Consider the following 18,338-nt stretch of genomic DNA (forward strand, 5'->3'; position numbering starts at 1 on the left):
ACAACATCAGCTCCATGGCTCACTATTTCTTACCAGAAGGGGAGGCTGTGGGGCAATGAGGAGGCTGGCATGGTGGAAATGTCCCTCTGGAGCCAATCAGGTGCTCCTAGTGGTGTGCCAACCTCCCCACTGCTTTGTCCATCCCTCCTCTTTCCAGGAAACACCAACAACCCACTTGCCGGGAAGCTAGCATGGCATTTCTGCCCTTACCAGACCAGCTGCTTCAGTTCCAGAGCATGACCAGAAAGCTCACAGTTCAGCAGCCTTGCTGAAACGTAGCAGCTCTGCATGGGAGCACTATGTCTATTTCATTGAGTTTCCCTGGGGAAGAATAGTGGGACATAAAATGCAATTAAATAAATCATCATTTCATTTGGCCCTGGTCCCTCATCCTGTCCCCACTGCATCTGTCTTTAGCTATGCCTAGTGAGTTCTTTCTGCCAGCTCGTATTTCTTCTGCTTTGGAAGAATGAAGCTATTTCCATTTACTTGTGTGAGCCCACCTGTGAGTAAGAAGCCTTGATTTATACTATTATGGCAGTTTGTTCTGTCAAGCTGTTGAATTGGTACCAGTCCATAAAAGGTTTTCGTTTAATGTCCGATGCGTATAGTTACATAGGCCGTGCAGTTGCTTCAGAAAATTTAAATGCCTGCATGTGGAATGACGACTTTATATCTTCTCTTCCCCTGAATTCTGCACAAATCCCAAAATAGGGAACCAACAAGTTTAAGGTTCAAAGCAGCGAATGCAGAATAAGACAGGGACAGACAAACTAGTAAAATGTTGCTTAGCAGTGATGCATTCATCCAACACATTTGGACAGCCTGTTACTACTCGGTAACAAGATTTTGTATCCCAATTTTCCCTGTTTTGGCAAAAGATTATGTGTGTGAAAGGTCTCTTTCCTTTGCAGTTATCTACGTTTTATTAGAGCCTGGGGGAGGTCGGTTGAATTGCTGCTGTGGCAAACACATGGCTGCCGTCACCCCCTTCCCGCCCCACGGCATGAACGCTAAGTTTGGCCTAGCATCTTGTTTAGTGACAAACTGTGGTTCCATAGCAACCAAGGCTGCTGCAGTTCCAAGCAAGGCTCCTGGCTGCGGATGGGAAGAGAGAGCAGAAGGAAGGCATTAAGTCGCAATGAGGAACAAAGACCCTGTGTTGACACAAGGGCCCATAGTAGTGGAAGTATGTGATAGAAGGGGCAAAGGGGGAGAAAAGGCAGGAAACAGTAGAAACACGAGCTGAATTTGTTTCCTTAATGAGACACAGGCTTCGCTTATGCGGCACCTGTTTCTGGAAGTCAAATGATGCTCACAGGACTTGGTGCTTTCAGTTTCTGTGACCATGAATCAGTGGGAATGAATGGAAGACCATTTCCCGTAGCCTAGCTTCTGGGTCGTAATGTTATGGGTGGGGAACCTTCAACCTGTGGGCCTAATTAGGTCTACTGGAAACTTTTGTAGCACAGCTGGTCCCAGAGAACTTCCTATAACACCAAACAGCTGATTGGTGCTTAGAGGAAACCCTGTACTTATAGCAAGCACCAAAGTGGGATTTGTCAGAAGAGAAAGTTGCATTGCCAGCTTGAACTGAAGCCAGCGATGCAAAATACCTCTCTCTGCTGGTTTAAGCTGTGTCTGCAAATGGGTTCTGTTTTGTTTTGGGTCACCTGACATCATTATGACACCAGCCGATTGACAGGTGGGAGGCCCCACCACCTGTCAAAATGGCCTTTAGGGTATGTTTGTTGGGGGAGGGTTGGATTTGACCCACTGGCCAGATCCTGTTCCCAACCCATCCTCTAGGTTTTTATGTGTTTTTTATATGCTCTTGTACAGTGGTACCTTGGGTTACAAACACCTCGTTACAAACACTTCGGGTTACAGACTCCGCTAACCTGGAAGTAGTAACTCAGGTTAAGAACTTTACCTCAGGATGAGAACAGAAATCGTGTGCTGGCGGTGCAGCGGCAGCAGAAGGCCGCATTAGCTAAAGTGGTACCTCAGGTTAAGAACGGTCCTCTGGAACAAATTAAGTACGTAAGCAGAGGTGCCACTGTATAAAAATTGTGACCTTAATTCTTTCCTTTGTTTACCTTCTATTTATTCATTTTAAAATTTTTGTTTCAGCTGAACCAAAACTTGAATGATGTCCTTGTGAATCTAGACAAAGCACAGGCAACAAGCACCTATCCTGTTAAAGCTCAGCCAAGGTTAGTCATTACTATATCTAGCATTGTGGGAAGGTGGGGGCAGGTCGGTGTTTGTGTTTGTCTTATTCTCTTGACTACGGTCTCCAGTGATACACTGGTTGTTAATCTTCTACCCCGCCAGCCCAAGAATTGGCCCACTGAATGCTTTTCTTTCTGTGTGCAGTTACAGATACGGCAGCCACTGTGAGGGCGCCATCTCCCATTGCACACCAAACATCACATGGTTCTTAACATTTGTTAACTATGGTGATTTTATGCACCTTTAAAAAAAAATTAGTGTGTTTCGTTCAGAAGCAACATTTTGAAAAACAGTAGTGATTGGCGGGCAGGGAGGGGTGGGGAGCATAGGAGTGGTGAGAAGCAACAAATATCTCTCATGCTTTTTATGAATGGAGTTCTCAGTTATGGTTGAAACCTCCTTTTTCTCTGCCCCCGCTCCTGTGTTTTTAACAGCTGACTGACACACAGAAATACAGCTTTTCCTGTATGTCATACAGTGGTAGGAACAGGAAATTTCTCGGTGTCGGACTGCTGTTTTAAAGGCACCAGAGCAAGTCCACTTAACAAGGCGCCAACCTTTGGCACAATACCCTTGTCCTTGTGTCCTATTCGTACTCAGCCTGTAGCTAAACCTAAGTATGTGTACCTGAACTAATCACATATTCTTTCCCTGTTTCACCCCTGCCTTCCCCCCCTTTCCTCCCCTTCCTATGTTTTTCCTCCCTGTGTCAAATTTTAGATTGTAAGCTCCTTGGGGGCAGACACTTGTTCTCTTGTACTCTGTAAAATGCCTTGCACATTGATGGTGCTATATAAATAATAATAATAATAAAAATTAATAATAATAAACCTTATTCTCAGCTCTGGGGCTAAAGGCTGGCCCTTTGGGCTCCTTGACTCAGTTCCTTGCAGTCCATATTATTAAAAGCTGAGGGTCCCTGTGAAACACATGTTAACACACTTGTATGTTCAGTAAAAATGGATGGGGTTCAGGAAAAAAATTTGAGTTCTACAGCCTTGAGGGATTAATATAGTTAAATTAATTGTCAGTCATTAAGATGAGAGCTGCGTAGCTAAACATACAAATCACAGGTTTTTTGCTCTCTTTCCATTCTGGATGCAGCTGTGGCATCAAACCACACAGTGATTGCATTTAGACAATCATTATCTCATCTTAATAAGCCCACAATATTTATGGGCCTTTTTGCATACCCATCCCCTTCATACCTCCCTTTGAAGTCAATTTTCAGCAAGTTGTCTAAAATGGGAAACTTTAGAAAAAGGCAGGATATTAAACCAACTTTCAGCTTTGCCCCATCTTCTCAATCTTGTCGCTGCTCTCATTGACATGGTATCTTGTTGACCCAGCCCAGCATGTTGGGTATCAGTGGCATTGTTTTGCAGTAGTTCCAATCCTATGTGCACATTCAGAGGGGGTAGCATTTGGGGTGGGCAGAAACTATATTTACCACCATTTGGAGGGCTGCAGGGCACAATTTTGTCTATTCAACATCTATATAAAGCCAGTGGGGGAGGAGATTTTGAGCATGGTGTCCTCATTTCTCCATAACATCTGTATCAGGTGTGACTGTGCGAGCCCTGGGGTAGTGTCTGGATGCAGCAGTAGGCTGTATGTAGGTCAGCAAACTGAGCTTGAATCCTGGCAAGATGGAGACTCTGTGGCTGAGTGGCCTCCTAGCTCCAAGAGATAGGTCAGTTGCCTGTTCTGGATGGGGTTGCGCTCTCTTTGAAGGAGCAGGTTGCAGTCTAGGGATGCTCTTTGGTCCATCTTTGTTGCTTGAGGCTCAGATGGCCTCAGTGACTTGCAGAGTCTTTTATCAACTTTGACTGATGTGACAGCAGAGGCAGCTCATGAACTGAGATAGCTTAGCCACTGCGGTCCAGGAACTGATAAACTCATGACTGGATTGCTGTAGAAGTAGGAAAACCTTTGGGTTCCTGGAGGGAAAAAATCAAGGCCACCTAGCAGTTTCTGTTTTTGCCCTAACACTTTAAAGGACTTGTTCAATGACTCACATCCCCTTTTCATTTGTAAAAGAAATCCATTGTATCTTAGAGTTTTGTTGTGAATAAACTCAGCACAGCTTATGGGCACAAATAGGAATAAGGAAGAACTGGCTAGGGTTGTGTAAATACACACACTTCTCTTTCCTCACCCTCCGCTCTTAAGGAGAAGGTAGGCCTCACTCCTTGGATGAGATGGCCTCTGGCTCTCACCCAAATGCATGAGTGATGAAGCAATTTGGGAACTTGGACTCCCAGCTGCTTTGATTCCCACATGCTGTGTTAGCAGTAATGAGTTGAATGTGCCAAGACTGCATTAGGCAGAAGGAGAACTGTGGCTTGACTCCACCCTGCTTTGGAAAAATCAAATGGAGGTCAGTATGATATTTTAAACCCAACTGCTTTAAGCTCACTCTTTTGTAGGTGCATTGAATTAAATTAAATGTAGAAGCTAAGGAAAAGTTTTTAGCAGACACCAGGGAGCTCGTGGCTCTCATACTCTCGGCAATGAGGTGAGCACGTTGTGTAACCCCCAAGATGTAGAGTGCTTTCGTATCGACCATGCATGAACACAACTCTGCACAGTGCTAAGTAAGAGCAATGCATAAGGCGAATGAGAGGGAGAGGCTGAACACGGATACAGTTTTATCAGTATGCTTTGTTTATGCAGTGTACAAACAAGGACCACTAGATGTATCGTGCCATGAGGAAAAAGAGAGAAGATGCTAGGACTAGCTTTTGGTCTCCAGATGTTGTTGAACTCCATCTCCCATCATGCCTGACTGCTGGCCATGCTGGGTGAGGCTGATGGAGGTTGGAGTAGTGGTGGACCTCGGGGTTTCAAATTTCAGTGGCACCCTGTGCAATGCCAAAATTTGGTGCTTCCCCTTGTTCCATTTCTAAATCATAGCTGCAGCATCCACAGTGGCATCCCCAAGGATCAGCATCCAGTGCAGTCAAACTGGTCATGCTGCCCTAAATCTGCCTCTGGTTGGAGTCCTTTAAAATCTGGAGGGACACAGGTTAGCCAGCCCTGATTTAAATGTATAGGAACCCTGGGGACAGCAATTTAGATGGACGCCTTCCATTTTAAGGTTCATTTCTTCCTCATCCTTAGGTTCATAGTGACTTCAACTCAGATGTCATTTCAACACTACAGTTTTCTCTCTGGGGACACTTTGGAAAGGAGTGCTCTCATAATTGAAACAATCTTTTTATTTGTCCTGTTGTTCTTTGCATGAGGTCTGCCAGAATGACACCAGTTTATACCTGATAATAGGTTTGAAGCCTGGGAGAAAATGGCGAGATGGTAAAAAGAGCAGGCGGTCCCTATACAATATTGTACCAATACTATGCACAATGATATGCGCAAAAATTTATTTTTAAAGTTAAAACACCCTGATATATATAAAAAACAACACAGATATGCAGATAACAGGAGATAAAAAAATTCTCAGAGCAGCCAGTAGACTAGGGGCAGCTAGCCTGTGGGGCATATATGCACACCCCACACTGCAAGAGGTTTGTTTTTTGTGCCTCTAAAATTTATTTTTTTAAATGATAGAAGTTTTCTTTTACTACTTCTGTGGCTCCCCTTTGCCCCCTAAATCTGCTTTAGGGGTTGAGGAACCCCCACAACAGGTTTAGCGGGCACATGCATGAGTCATTTTGTGCACATATATCCCTCTTAGCATTCCTCTGAATCCCACCCATACATTTTATTTTACTTTATTTTTATTTTTTAAAAAACAAACCCACTCCTGAGGGTTCCTGGCTGTGATTTTGTGACGTCAAAAGGTTTTTGTGATGCTTTCCAGACCACTCAAATATTCTTTTTATTTTAAAATGCCACATTCACTTATACACTTTGACATGTGGCGCTTGGAATGTTGACCATGGACCAGTGGGGCCCTCAGCCTCAATAAGGTCAGCCATCCCTGCAGTAGACTGTGCAAAGGGCATGAAAGTCCACCCTAAGAAACTTGTGACAGGATATGAAGGACATGAAAGTAAATACTTCTCAGGAGCTTCTGATTTCACCCCCAAACTCCCCCCAGTGGTTGTTCAGCCCCCTACTGGTTTTGTGGGGGTAAGTTCTCCACCATCATATGGTACAACATCATTGGTGGAATGATCGCTTGGGACCTTAAGAGAATATTGCTGCATTGTTAGGGCCGTGGGTGAAGATACTTTGGAAAGGACTTGCACATTTGGCAGGATGGTGGGTGGGTGGACATGATGGGATCATATGCCATAGGGTGATACCCTCAGGAGGTAACTCCCATGATGTTAGTGTAAGGTTTAAAGAAGACACAAGCTTGTTCTTTTGTAGGCTCACGCTCTTGATATGTTGATTGATAGCTGGTAGTCCTTGGCTCACTCAGCCACCTGCTGGATTGCTTAGCTTCCTAGTTTTCAACCTCCACCTTTGCCCTCCATATAACTTTGAGGTAACTTGGTAGATCAATGGTGGCAAGTAGCTTGCAAATGGAAATCAATGAGCCACTGATCTCGCCTCTTCCCATCTCCTGAACATTCACACAGCACTCAAAAGGGTATTTTTCTACTGAAAATGTCCGACGGACACCCCCTCTGCCAAGCTAATCAGATGCACACTGAGGGATGGCCCCATAGGCCCTCTTTGAATAAGTCTCTTCATGGTAACTATGTACGTTAGCTCATGCACGGAATCTTCACCTTTCTTTCACATTGGTTGAGCCGTGTTGTAATGGACATCACTTTCGTGTGCCGTCCTCAACAGAAAGAAAACTAAACTGTTCTCCAGGCTGAGGAAAAAGATGAGCAGGTACCAGCAAGCGCCATTCCCTGCCCGCTCTGATTTGGATGCAAAAGCCAAAGGCCAGGCTGTATTCTAACAGCATATAGTGCATTGTTAGCTTGGTGACTGAAATGGAGTTTCTGCATGATCTAAATTGCTTTGTTTTGGAATTACGGATTGCATTGGTGTTTCTGAATAAACCTAATAGTGCTTTACAAATGTTTATAACCACTTCCACCCTCCTTTGCAAGTTGCCAACAGAAGATATATGGACCTTTGTATTTCCCAAAGAATAAATGAATATCTTGTGGTCTACTCACGTACTGCAGACCTAACTACTGGAAGTTGCTTAAGAGAGCAAATTGCAGCTGTGTGCCAAGGCCAGATTTCCTTTTAAGTGCAGAGAACTTCAGGAAAACTTGTAGTGGATCAGGACAGACATAGGTTGGGTGGGAGGAAAGATGGAAAAAAATGGGAGCAGTCTTCTTCTCTCCCTCAAACCTTGTTGAAGATGAGTTTTTAGGTCTCCTGTTCTTCTTTCTTGAAAGTCTAAAGAAAAATAATCTCATATCCTTTTTTTCTTCTATATTCTGTGGCAGCTTAGAATTGTGTTTTTATTCCTCTTTCAACTGAAATTTGTCCTTTTCTGGACAGGAGCCAGTCAGCCTTTTAACCTGTTCCCTTATACTTCCTAAAAATAGTGTAGATGTTGGAGGATAACGTAAGTTGGGTGGATGCTTAGGGGACATGGTGCTTGGTTGTATTGTGTTTATATACTAACTAGCTTGCTGAATTGCATGGTGGCTGGTATTACTGTGTAACTCTGAGTTTACAGAGAGAACTCTCAATTGCTTCCTTCCCGCTCTGTATGTCCTTGGATAAGATCTGAGAGCTAAAAGACCTTCAACCTCCTTGCTGAAACAAGAGTCCCTGTGAGGATACATGCAAGGCAGGAGAATGGTTGAGGTGTGAGTTGGTGACCCACATTTCATTACTTGCTTTCTGCAATTCCCATATGAGGCTCCCACAAACAAACAGGTTAGGGTCCCCTCTTAAAACCATGTTTCAAATATGTTTATCTAGAAGTAAGTCCTACCGGATTCAGTGGGATTTACTTCCTAGTATGAATGCTCAGCCATAGACAGGCCTTGAGCATCCTGTTCTGTTGCTAGAGACAGTTTTCAAACATTCTCAACGATTTCTAAATACTGAGATGACACAATGTGGTGTGGAAATCCAGCTCTTGTGATTGCTTCCCAAGAACAATGTATTTCAAAACAGCCTGTCTGCTCCAAACTTGAGCTTTATACTCCATGTTGTTTCAATATGGTCTGTTGCCCCCTATCTTGTTATGTGCCTGTAGCTATCACAGCTAACCAGTGGCTTTGGTGACTGAAATAATTATTGTGTAATATAGAGCATGGTGTGGGAGGGTGAAAGACATTGGTGAGGTTAAAGGTTGTATGCTTGATCTATTAGGGGCCCTGTTTAATTTAGTAAATACCACATTTACTAAAAGTCAGATTCTTTCTTGTTGAATTCTTAGGGGATAACAGCTTACTGTATGCAAGGGCCAAACTACACGTGGCATTAAACATACAATTTGGTATTACATTATCAGGATCAAGACCACAGAATGCAAGGAGAATGAACTCTTCTTCCCCTCCCACATCACAGACCTGATGAAATCTATTCCTCATGCAGCTGTTGTTTGACATAGGAAGAAAGTTCCCATGGACATCTTCCTGTGAGAGGCAGCAGCTTATGGACCGAGTGAATTTTTCTTGACAATTGTGGTGTGGGAGGCAAAAGTTAAATGAATACACCCCATGTGTACTATGCCCACCCAAAAAAGCAGCTGCTGTTTGTTCTTGAAGATAACTTCTGCACCAAACTACATGATCATTGTCACACATTTTCTTGCATTAAAAGTTTGTGCTATTACAGTAATGGGGCCAGGCATCTGTTGCAAAATAATAAATTAAAAGGGTACTTTCCCTCATCCCTTAAGCCACCTCTAATAAAAAAGCTCATTCAAATGCTGATATTCTCTCTCTCTCTCTCTCTGCAGTGACAGTACCCCAGCAAAAGCAAACAAAACCCCCTCATCTCCGCCTGATGGGACTCCCATCACCAGCCCTGAGACCAAGGCTATCAACCATGAGCCAGAGCCATCCACTTTGGAAACACCTGGGGGAGGCATCCCTAAGTCTCCATCTCAGGTAGTGAGGATTGCTGGTGCTGCTGCTGCTGTTTTTTCCTTGAGGACATACATGACAATGTCATTAATGTTTGGGTTTCCTTGGCTGCTACTCTATGGAGAGTAATGGACTTTTCTCCATTTATGTTCACCAACAGTTCTAGGCAACGTATATCAACTAGTCTCTCCATTTCTCTGTAACGTTGTTCTTGCCTAATCCAGTTTCTTTATCTACAAACGACAGTACTTCCTCTTCAGTAGGGATTCTATGTAGGCCACGCTGGTCTTGCTGTGTAACAGGTATGGTACATAACTGTTCTTAAGGACAAGCAGAGGCTATAGATAAACTAGGAAAACCTGTATTGGCATGGACAGCTTCTGGATCAGCTGGTGGCACAGGATATCAGTTGAATCAGGAAGTAGAATATGGAAGTTAATTAGAAATTTTTTAAAAGGCAAATGGTTTTGCTAGTTAAGAAAGGTGCATTATGAATTCTTCCATCCTCAATGGACAAGAAACAGGTAAGTGAATTGGACCAGATATAAGATAACGATACTAAGAATGACATTTTGGATATTTTCTTCTTCTTCTTCTTCTTCAGCATGAGATGCACTATTGCACAAAACCTGATCTGGACTTTTAAAGTGTACTGAGAGCATTTTTGGGTTGTCAGGTTTGCAGCCATAATGACCAGTTGAAACCCACAACAATTATGCAAAGAAAACACATGTACACTGGCAGTTAGACAGTTGTAGGCCTTATGCAAAACAGACTACCGTATTTTTTGCACCATAACACTCACTTTTTTCCTCCTAGAAAGTAAGGGGAAATGTCTGTGCGTGTTATGGAGGGAATGCCTATGGGTGGCATGTCTACGGATTTTCCTCCTCTAAAAACTACGTGCGTGTTATGGTCGGGTGCGTGTTATAGAGCAAAAAATGCGGTACCTGAAAAGTCTTTGGTATGTCCCATGGTTGCCCACGCAACTGCTGAGGATTACTGTACATGAATTGCTGAACAAAGATGGCAGTTCTCTCCTAGCAAAAAAGTTACAGCAGGAAAATGTCAAACGTCAAAATATTTATATTATGTTCCAAACATTAACTTTTTACTATTGCTGGAGTTATTTTGATTTTTATCAGATGCACATACAGTGTGAGTGGCTTTTATTTGGCCTTTTCTGTGCCCATTTCCCCCCCAGAGAACAGTACGTTTGTCCTAGCAGTTAAAGCACCAAACACTATTTTGAGAATATTGTGCTTGTTAGAATGTTAACCCATGGGTGCTGAATTCTGGCTGTGGTATATCAAATGTAGGGCATGTTTCATAATATTTACTGTAACTGTAGATTTATGTAAGGGCTGCCTGTGAGAAGGAATTACAGTATAACCCTCTACATACTTTCACTGTATTCAGCGGGGCTTGGTCCCAGGTAAGTGTGTCTTGGATGGTAACCTTAGTGTCCAAACAGAACCTAGCAGAACCATTGAAAGTGTTCTTTGTATATAGCAGTATTTTTAAATACCCACATCATGTCTTTTGAATAGGGCCCTAAACAATATGCCCAAAAGAAGAGGTGGAAATTCTAATTGGAAATATCATATGTTCTGAGAGTAACCTCTATCTCATCTCAGCTATGTTAGGTCCAAGAAGGAGGTGGTTTGGAAAACAGTTAAAACTTGGATATATGGAAACTTGAGGTTTCAGTGTAGGGGTTCTTGCTATGAAAAGGAATTTACAGATGGCCCTTTGAGGTGCTCCCTGATGTACATCCTGCTCCAAACAGCTGATAGGTGGGATTTTAGGTTTTTTTTTAAAGGGTTAAGTAAGTAAAGCCTTAGCTTTTACATCCGGGAGATGAATTGCACTTGCAGCACCATCTTTCTGTGAGTGATTTCCATATCCAGTTAGGTATATGGATGTGAATCTCTGCTGGTGTGTGTATGTGATCCCAGACATTTTGGGGGCAAGGAATTGAAGCACTGCAAACCCACAATCTATATGTTTGGGATACCAGTTGTTTCTAATTCAGACAAGAAATTCTAAGCCCTCCTCCCTGCCCCCCCACAGGGTGTGCCTCTCCTTTCAGGTACCTCTTCCTGGGTTTTTCACTAACCCAGTCCTAACTTCTGACTCACTATGACACACTGGCAACCACTGCTACTTGCTCTCTTTCTCTAGCTGATGAGAGGTTGGGCCTCTCAGGAAAGGCAGCCCTTCTTCCTCATTGCTGCTAGTTCTTTCTTCCTTGGAGCAAACCACAGCCTCACCCTCACAGTGCCACCTGTGTGGCTGAAAATGACTTACAACAAACAACGCATGCATTAAAACCAGCTAAGACATCGTAAAATCTAAAACTCATTCATATTTTAAAAAGGAGAGTCAAAAACATTCCATCCCACAAAGTATTAAAATATTGCCTTCAGGTTTCTGGGGGGGGGGGGAGCCACTTCTCTCTATCCCCGCCACCCCCCCCAAAGAAATACAAAAGAAACATGGTTTACTGTAGTATCTAGAGCTGACTTTCTCAGCCTTGGGTCCCCAGATGTTCTTGAACTACAATGTGCATCATCTCTGACCACTGGGCTTGCTGGCTAGGGATGATGGGAGTTGTAGTCCCTGGGGACCCAAAGTTGAGAAAGACTGATCTAGGGAACTTAGCAAGGTTAACAGAAAATACACATGGTGAATGCTGCCATCAGCTGGTGGTTCTTTTTCAGTGCATAGTTCAGCTAATCATTGCAGGTTGGTTGTTTGATTTATTATGCTCACACATCTGAGACAAATCCTAATGGGCATAAAACAGTATTTTTAAACAAGATTGGCGCATTAATTTTCCCAGAATATTTTTAAAATGAAATGTAAGCATGCAGTAATAAAGGCATTTCATCAGGAAATCTATTATTCACTAAGAAGCATTCCTGACAAACCCTCTTCCACAGTTCAGTGGTTTATACTTGCAGATAAATGACTAAGTTGGGTGTGTTGAGGAAGCAGTGAAATCTGGAACTTTAATGCGAGTTTTTGAAAGAAGATTTGACAATGTTGACACACTGGAGTTTAGCTAAGCACTAATCAGCTCAGCAATGAGTTGCTCTTAACCCCACCTCCTCATGCAAACAGCACCAAATATTTTTAAAATGCAGTCAGCTTCCTGCTCTATACCTACAAGTGCTTTTGTGTATTATTGTGTAATGAGAGATACAATATTTTTCTCCTAAAATCAGCATTCTTGTCTGTTGCTAGCTCTCTCGCCTGCCCATGAAATCTTGAGTTGTGCAGGTGGAATAAGTTTATATAGGAAGGATCCACCATTAAAACATAAAGCAACATTAGATTTTATAAAGAGGCACATAAAAGTAGACGGTGCATGCAATTAAATGAAAAATACAACCTATTGCCTAACAAAATCAAATTTTAAAAGTTAAAGTGCAAGCCAAAGTACAGACCTCAGGGGGAAAGATATAAGCTATGTCCAGATGGTGTGGCAGAATGTAGGGGAAGGTGGGAAATCCACTTCCGTAAAGGGAAACTTCTTGAACTCTAAAGGAACGAGTTGACAGCGCTTTCTCAAAGTTAGATAATCTGCCTGTCACTGCAATAGTGGATGAGTAAGAATTGATCACTTGCATGCTGAAGGTGTGTTCTTGTTTCTTGTTGGAAATCTATAATGACTTCACTGGACACAGTGCAAAAACATTTTCTTAAGTTCTCCAAATGAATGCAGCAGCATTTGAAGAGGGAGTGTGAGGAAACTTAAGCCTATTGGTCTTCTTCTAGATGACATGCCCCTTCTCCAGAACTGTGGAAGACACATTGCTCAGCTGCATCCAAAAGACTGCCCTACTGAGAGGACATGGTTTCCATTTGATTTTTAGATCCCAGATGGTGCTGATAAAGTGCTTGTTAGGTAGGAAGGAAAGAAGGTGTAACACTCCTTTCCAGAGTTTTAAAAAGCATGAGTAGGGTGTGTGAGAGGGAAGATTGCAGTGCAGATAAACACCCATGTTGCCTCATGAAATCAGGCAGTGGTCTTTCCCAAGAGTGCTGGGCCCTGGGCATGCCAGTTCTTTCTATACTGAAATCCAAAATGTAGGTTGTGTCTGTTGTTGTTAATAATGGATGTGTCCATTTCTAAAAACCCATCCCAGGTTTTCTTCCAAGTTCCCAACCCCCAATTTCAGAAGCCTAATTTAGATTCCCTTCCACCAGTTATATTTAGTTTTGCTATTGTTAAAGTAATTAGGAGCATTGCATTAGTCTTGCCATTCTGCTGCCATTTGCCTGGAGATCTTCTAGTTGATATGAATTTACCTTTTGCATGTGGGGGAATTTCTGCAGCATTTGATTATCAGCCAGTTGATAAACATATGTATGAAATGACAGCACCATCTTGTGCAATAAATGTAGGTCTGCAGTTAAAACAGTTACACCCAGAGATAAGCTACTGTGTTACAAGAAGCACTAAAAAGCAAAGTGTGTGAATCACGTGAATATGTTATTTTGGGCACTATTGTGACCTGTGAAACTAGCCAGATTGACTGTTGAAGACCCCAGTATGTAGCTTAGCTTACTCATGCTAAATTGTCTTCAACACTTTGGAAAACTAGATCTTTTCTGCTAGGCAGGGGCAGCATGACAAGAGTTTCGCACAATATTTTGACTGGGAAGCATTTTTTGAATGGTCAAGTAGCACAACACAATTGAAAACCAACCTACTGCTCTGATATTGCACCTAGAAATGAGACACATTCCAGCTAATTTAGGTTTCTTAGTATGTTTGGTTGAAAGCATGACACCAAGTGAACATCTGAGAAAGGAGATGGAAGAGAAGAAAATCTTGACGTAACCAATCCAGATGGTACGACCCCCAAGTGTGGCCTATGATGTTAAAGAAAAATAAGAGACACAATGTAACTTGTCGTAGGAGAATATGGATTCCCAGACCAGCATAATTTTCACTCTTGTGACATTTGTGGTTATTTCACAGCAATGCTGTGACTCCAAAAAGAATTGGACCCTGATTTCTTTTGGTTTGTATCTCAGCCATATTTAGGATGCAGAAATGTCTTTGTGACGCTGAAACAAGGTCACTTATAAAGAATGGGTTTAATATATCGGGAAGCCTGTTTTTAGGAATCAGTAAAGCTGGCTTGGGTATCTTCTTTCTCTGTAGGCAGAGAGGTACTGCTGCCACGAGTAATGCTGCTGTCTCTCCTGGCTCCTCAGCACTTTTTTTTGTAGTATGTAAACTCCCTCCTTGTCCTCCAGAAGGTTGCACAGACTCTAATTATGTATGCATGACCTATCTTATGCATATTAATTGTGTTACGCTTCTCCTCTGCAGAAGGGAGACCTGCCCACGACTGAAGTGTAACTAATGATGCGAAGCCTTCTTTTGGAAGTGTGTGATTGTTTCTCCTTCCTCCCATGTGTGGACAACCCCCCTAGACCTCCTTCCCCTCTAGTTGTGTGTGTGTTTTGTATTTAGTTTTTGCTAACCTGGTTCCTGTCTCTGGTTTTTTGGGTGTTGCTGTCTGTGCCGTCGCCATGTGTTCGCTTGCATGCAGTTGCGGAAAGGTCCTCCCGTGCCGCCACCTCCAAAACTCACTCCGTCCAAGGAGATGAAGCAGGAGAACATCATCAACCTGTTTGATGACAATTTTGTCCCAGAGATCAGTGTGACAACCCCCTCACAGGTTAGCTTCTCCTTCTTCCCTGCCCTCCCTTGTCCCTTCCTCTATCCGCTTCACCTTCACCTAATTTTTTTTTTGGGTCCTTTCCTTATTAGAGGTGTCAGGCCATGAAAACTGCTCAGTGCATGAATGTATGGGAGGGGCCAATGTGATTTGAACTGGGCAAAAGGGCCAGTGAGTTTTCCCACCACATCTTATTGCCTCAAAAACTGTGTCTGAGGTAGATGGAGGCAGAATACGTGGAGAGGTTCCATCATTTTCCAATGTCTTTCATCAAGGCCATGGAGATCAAACCTATTTCTCGCCAGCTAAACAGGAGAGTGAGACAGGAAGGCATTATTGTTTCAGGACATTGTGTGCCTACACACACACACACACACACACACACACACACACACACACACACACACCCCTCATGTGAAGTGGTCCTAGTTCTGCAGCCAAGTGGAGGAAATGAGGTTTGGATCAAGGGTATCCATCCCCACCCTTTAGAACAAACTTTCCTCCTGAGGCCCACATTCCTTTCTGGGGAGCTTTTTGGGGGGCCTGGGCAAAAGTGGATGGAGCACAGAATCTAGGGTAAAGTTTAGAAGCTCTGCCCACATAATTTTTCTTAGAGTGAGGAGGAATTGTCTGGATGGGGCCCCCTTCATAACTGGGCACTAGCATGGCCACCCTGGCTCATACCTTACTTCCCCTCACATGGCTGGGGGATTAAGAATTGTGAGATTCTTAAATATATGAATGTGGACTGTGCCTCACAGTGGTAACTTGAAACACCTGTGTGGTTTTAGCTGCCTCCAAGAAAAAAGTGCTTTCTTTTCTTATCAATGAGAGACAGATGGGTTTTGTGTTAGTGACTTTGGATGCTTTCATGCATCAACCCTAGACAGGTCATTCTTGGCCCTGGGCCTGCACTTAATATTTTTTAAAGTCACTAGCATCTGCCACCTCTTCAGAGTCTCATGGCCTCTCAAGCTACTATTGTAAAGCTTGAGAAACTGATTGAAAACAAAGTATTATGTTGTAGCTAATTGCCTGAGGTAGTGACTAGGCAAATGGATGATATCCACCACATTGTCCCTTCCCAGGGATGATTTAATTCTAGCCCTTGTGAGGGAAGAAGGAAGAAACAACAGCCTGACCAGTTTTCTGGCTACATTCTCACAACTTGCATCATCATCAACAACAACATTGTGATGTATAATTTTTTCCATTATTCATAAAAAAATGACACCTCTAGCAGTTCTGTTTCCTGATTCCGCTCTTCCTTCCCTACCTCAGCGCGGTGGCCTGCGGCTTTTACCTCTTCCTCCTGTTCGACGGCCGAAACATTGCGTGAGGGGCCTGGAGTTGGGAGAAAAGGCAAGTGTAGGCCACAAGTTACAAGGGTTGTGGGATTACCTCACAGTTGTGGGGATACAGGTCACAGTTCTACAACAGATTAGGATTCCTTATTGAGGGTGGGGAGCAAAGGAAGATATTAAGCTGCCACTTAGCTAGCTTTAAACCTGATTTTTTTTTAAAAAATAAATAAATAAAAAGTAGGTCTTTGTCATTGCTAGAATGTTCTGAAACAAATTAAGACAGAAATGAGCACCAAGCGTGGATTTCTGTCTGGCCATTTAGTAGCAACCATACATATATGGGCCAGTTCTAGTAGAACAGGGTGTGGAGCTCTTTGGAAATGCTGGGAGTTGGAGTCCAAAAACATCTGGAGGTCACAACATCTCTCTCCATCAGGACTTGATTTTAGAAGGTAAGGGGAATGTTTATGTGTGGAAATCTCTTGAGAGATGACCAAAGGGAAGGTTCAGAAGTCAAGGAACTACAAGGGAAAAAAGAGGACCCTGTAGGGGAAAAAAGGCTTGTAGTACAAAATAAAAGAGGTTGTTGGGAGTAGTGTGTGGGAGCAGTGATTTGTTTACATTTGAGAGAGAGAAATAAATGAGCCTGTCTAGGATATCTTAGACTAAGGAACTTTTGGAAGAATGCCTGTGGAAAAACACCTGTAGAAAAATGTTATGTGAAAATGCAAAATCAATGATGAGCACAAGGCAGAATTAGTCTCACCATGAGGTACTGCGAGATTATTGTTTCATGAAGCAGGTTCTGAACAGCATTAGAGGCTATCCAAATTGTTCTTAATTTAGTATAATTTTAATGAGGTGGGAGAATGGAATTTGAAGCAGAAAATTCTTAAATGCGCTGCTAGCCATGCAAAAAAGGGTCTCACCACCTGTTAGTGGCACTTTTCTTTCTTTCTCAAAATCCTGATATGTAGGCGGTGTGGTTTTAAAGAGGTTAATCATTGGTAACATGCAATAGGCCGAATTTATAGCTTCAGTGAAACGTACCAACAAGCATTGCCTTTTCTTTTTGATTTTTCTTCCTAAAGACAAGAGCTCAGAGATAGCAGTGGATACCATGGGGAGCTAGGAAGGAGAGCAGAGGCTTTGCATTAATGGGGAAGCAGAGACTAAAAGTGAGAAGAGTGGCACTTTGTAGAGTCTTTTGGTCAAGGGAACCAAGGGGCTGCCTTCAGTGTAGGAATTCTGTCTGTATATCCCCCGATCATTTTGTTATCTGAGAAAGCCGTGGGCCACTGAGCAACCTCCTATCCTTGTCCACACCTATCTTTTCCTTTTAGCATGCCTCAACAACTCTTACACCATGTTTTATATCATACGTTTCTGTGTAAAAACACTTGCCTAAACAGAGCATTCAGCTTGGGATGCATCCAGCATGGAGGACACCTGGCATGTACAGGTTTCAAATGGATGGGTTTGAGTCCCAGATCAGAAACCACAGGGAAAAACCTATGATCAATGTATTTCATGTATTATATGTGATTTTTTTCTGTGTGCGTGTGTTGGGCTAATTATTTGGGAGGAGAGGGAGGGCATGCTAACAAGAAAGAGGAACCCTCGGCACATGGTGCAAGTAACTCTGGGGTGTCAGGTAAGCTTCTAGCATGGCTGTACCCTTTTGACCTGAATTGTTTTTTAGTCAAGCACAGAAAATGAATCCCTAGAAGGTCTTGCTTCATAAGAAATACTTAGGTGATCTGCTGTGAGTATTGTGTAACCTTTAAAAATCTAAATCTATTGGAGTTGAGATTATGAGACAGAAAACCGCCTTCATTAAAGCTTGTTCTGATATTGGTAGGAACTCGTGAATGACACAAAAAAAGTTAAAGTTGAAATATAAACTGCTGCTGCTTGGAAACTGTGTGGAAAAGAATGTGCTAGAAGTTTCTCTCTTGAAAGTATGTGGATATATCAAACTGATAAAGGGTTTTGCTTGGAAACAGCAGCAATTTAGTTTTCCTCAGTTGGTGCATTTACATTAGTTTTCACCAGATATCCTGATAATTCAGAAATGTTTACTGCTGTGCCTTGGTTTGGTTCAGAAAGGTTAT

General features: G+C 42.8%; 1 protein-coding gene across 37 annotated transcripts in view; it reads left to right on the forward strand.

The window, feature by feature from the left end:
* BIN1 (bridging integrator 1) overlaps positions 1 to 18,338 on the forward strand; it is a 114,548-nt gene that overhangs the window by 74,060 nt on the left and 22,150 nt on the right. For 9 of the 37 annotated variants that reach the window (XM_083489673.1, XM_083489708.1, XM_083489684.1 and 6 more), the window contains 4 exons: positions 2,134 to 2,216; positions 7,003 to 7,047; positions 9,092 to 9,242; positions 14,792 to 14,920. In XM_083489673.1, coding sequence (XP_083345799.1) covers positions 2,134 to 2,216; positions 7,003 to 7,047; positions 9,092 to 9,242; positions 14,792 to 14,920 — 408 coding nt within the window. Of the gene's footprint in view, positions 1 to 2,133; positions 2,217 to 7,002; positions 7,048 to 9,091; positions 9,243 to 14,791; positions 14,921 to 16,201; positions 16,283 to 18,338 lie in introns of all 37 variants that reach the window. The other 28 variants (XM_083489702.1, XM_083489709.1, XM_083489677.1 and 25 more) reach the window with 5 other exon arrangements.

This window comes from Podarcis liolepis, assembly GCF_965112155.1.
Source record: "Podarcis liolepis genome assembly, chromosome: 1".
Taxonomy (NCBI): Eukaryota; Metazoa; Chordata; class Lepidosauria; order Squamata; family Lacertidae; genus Podarcis; species Podarcis liolepis.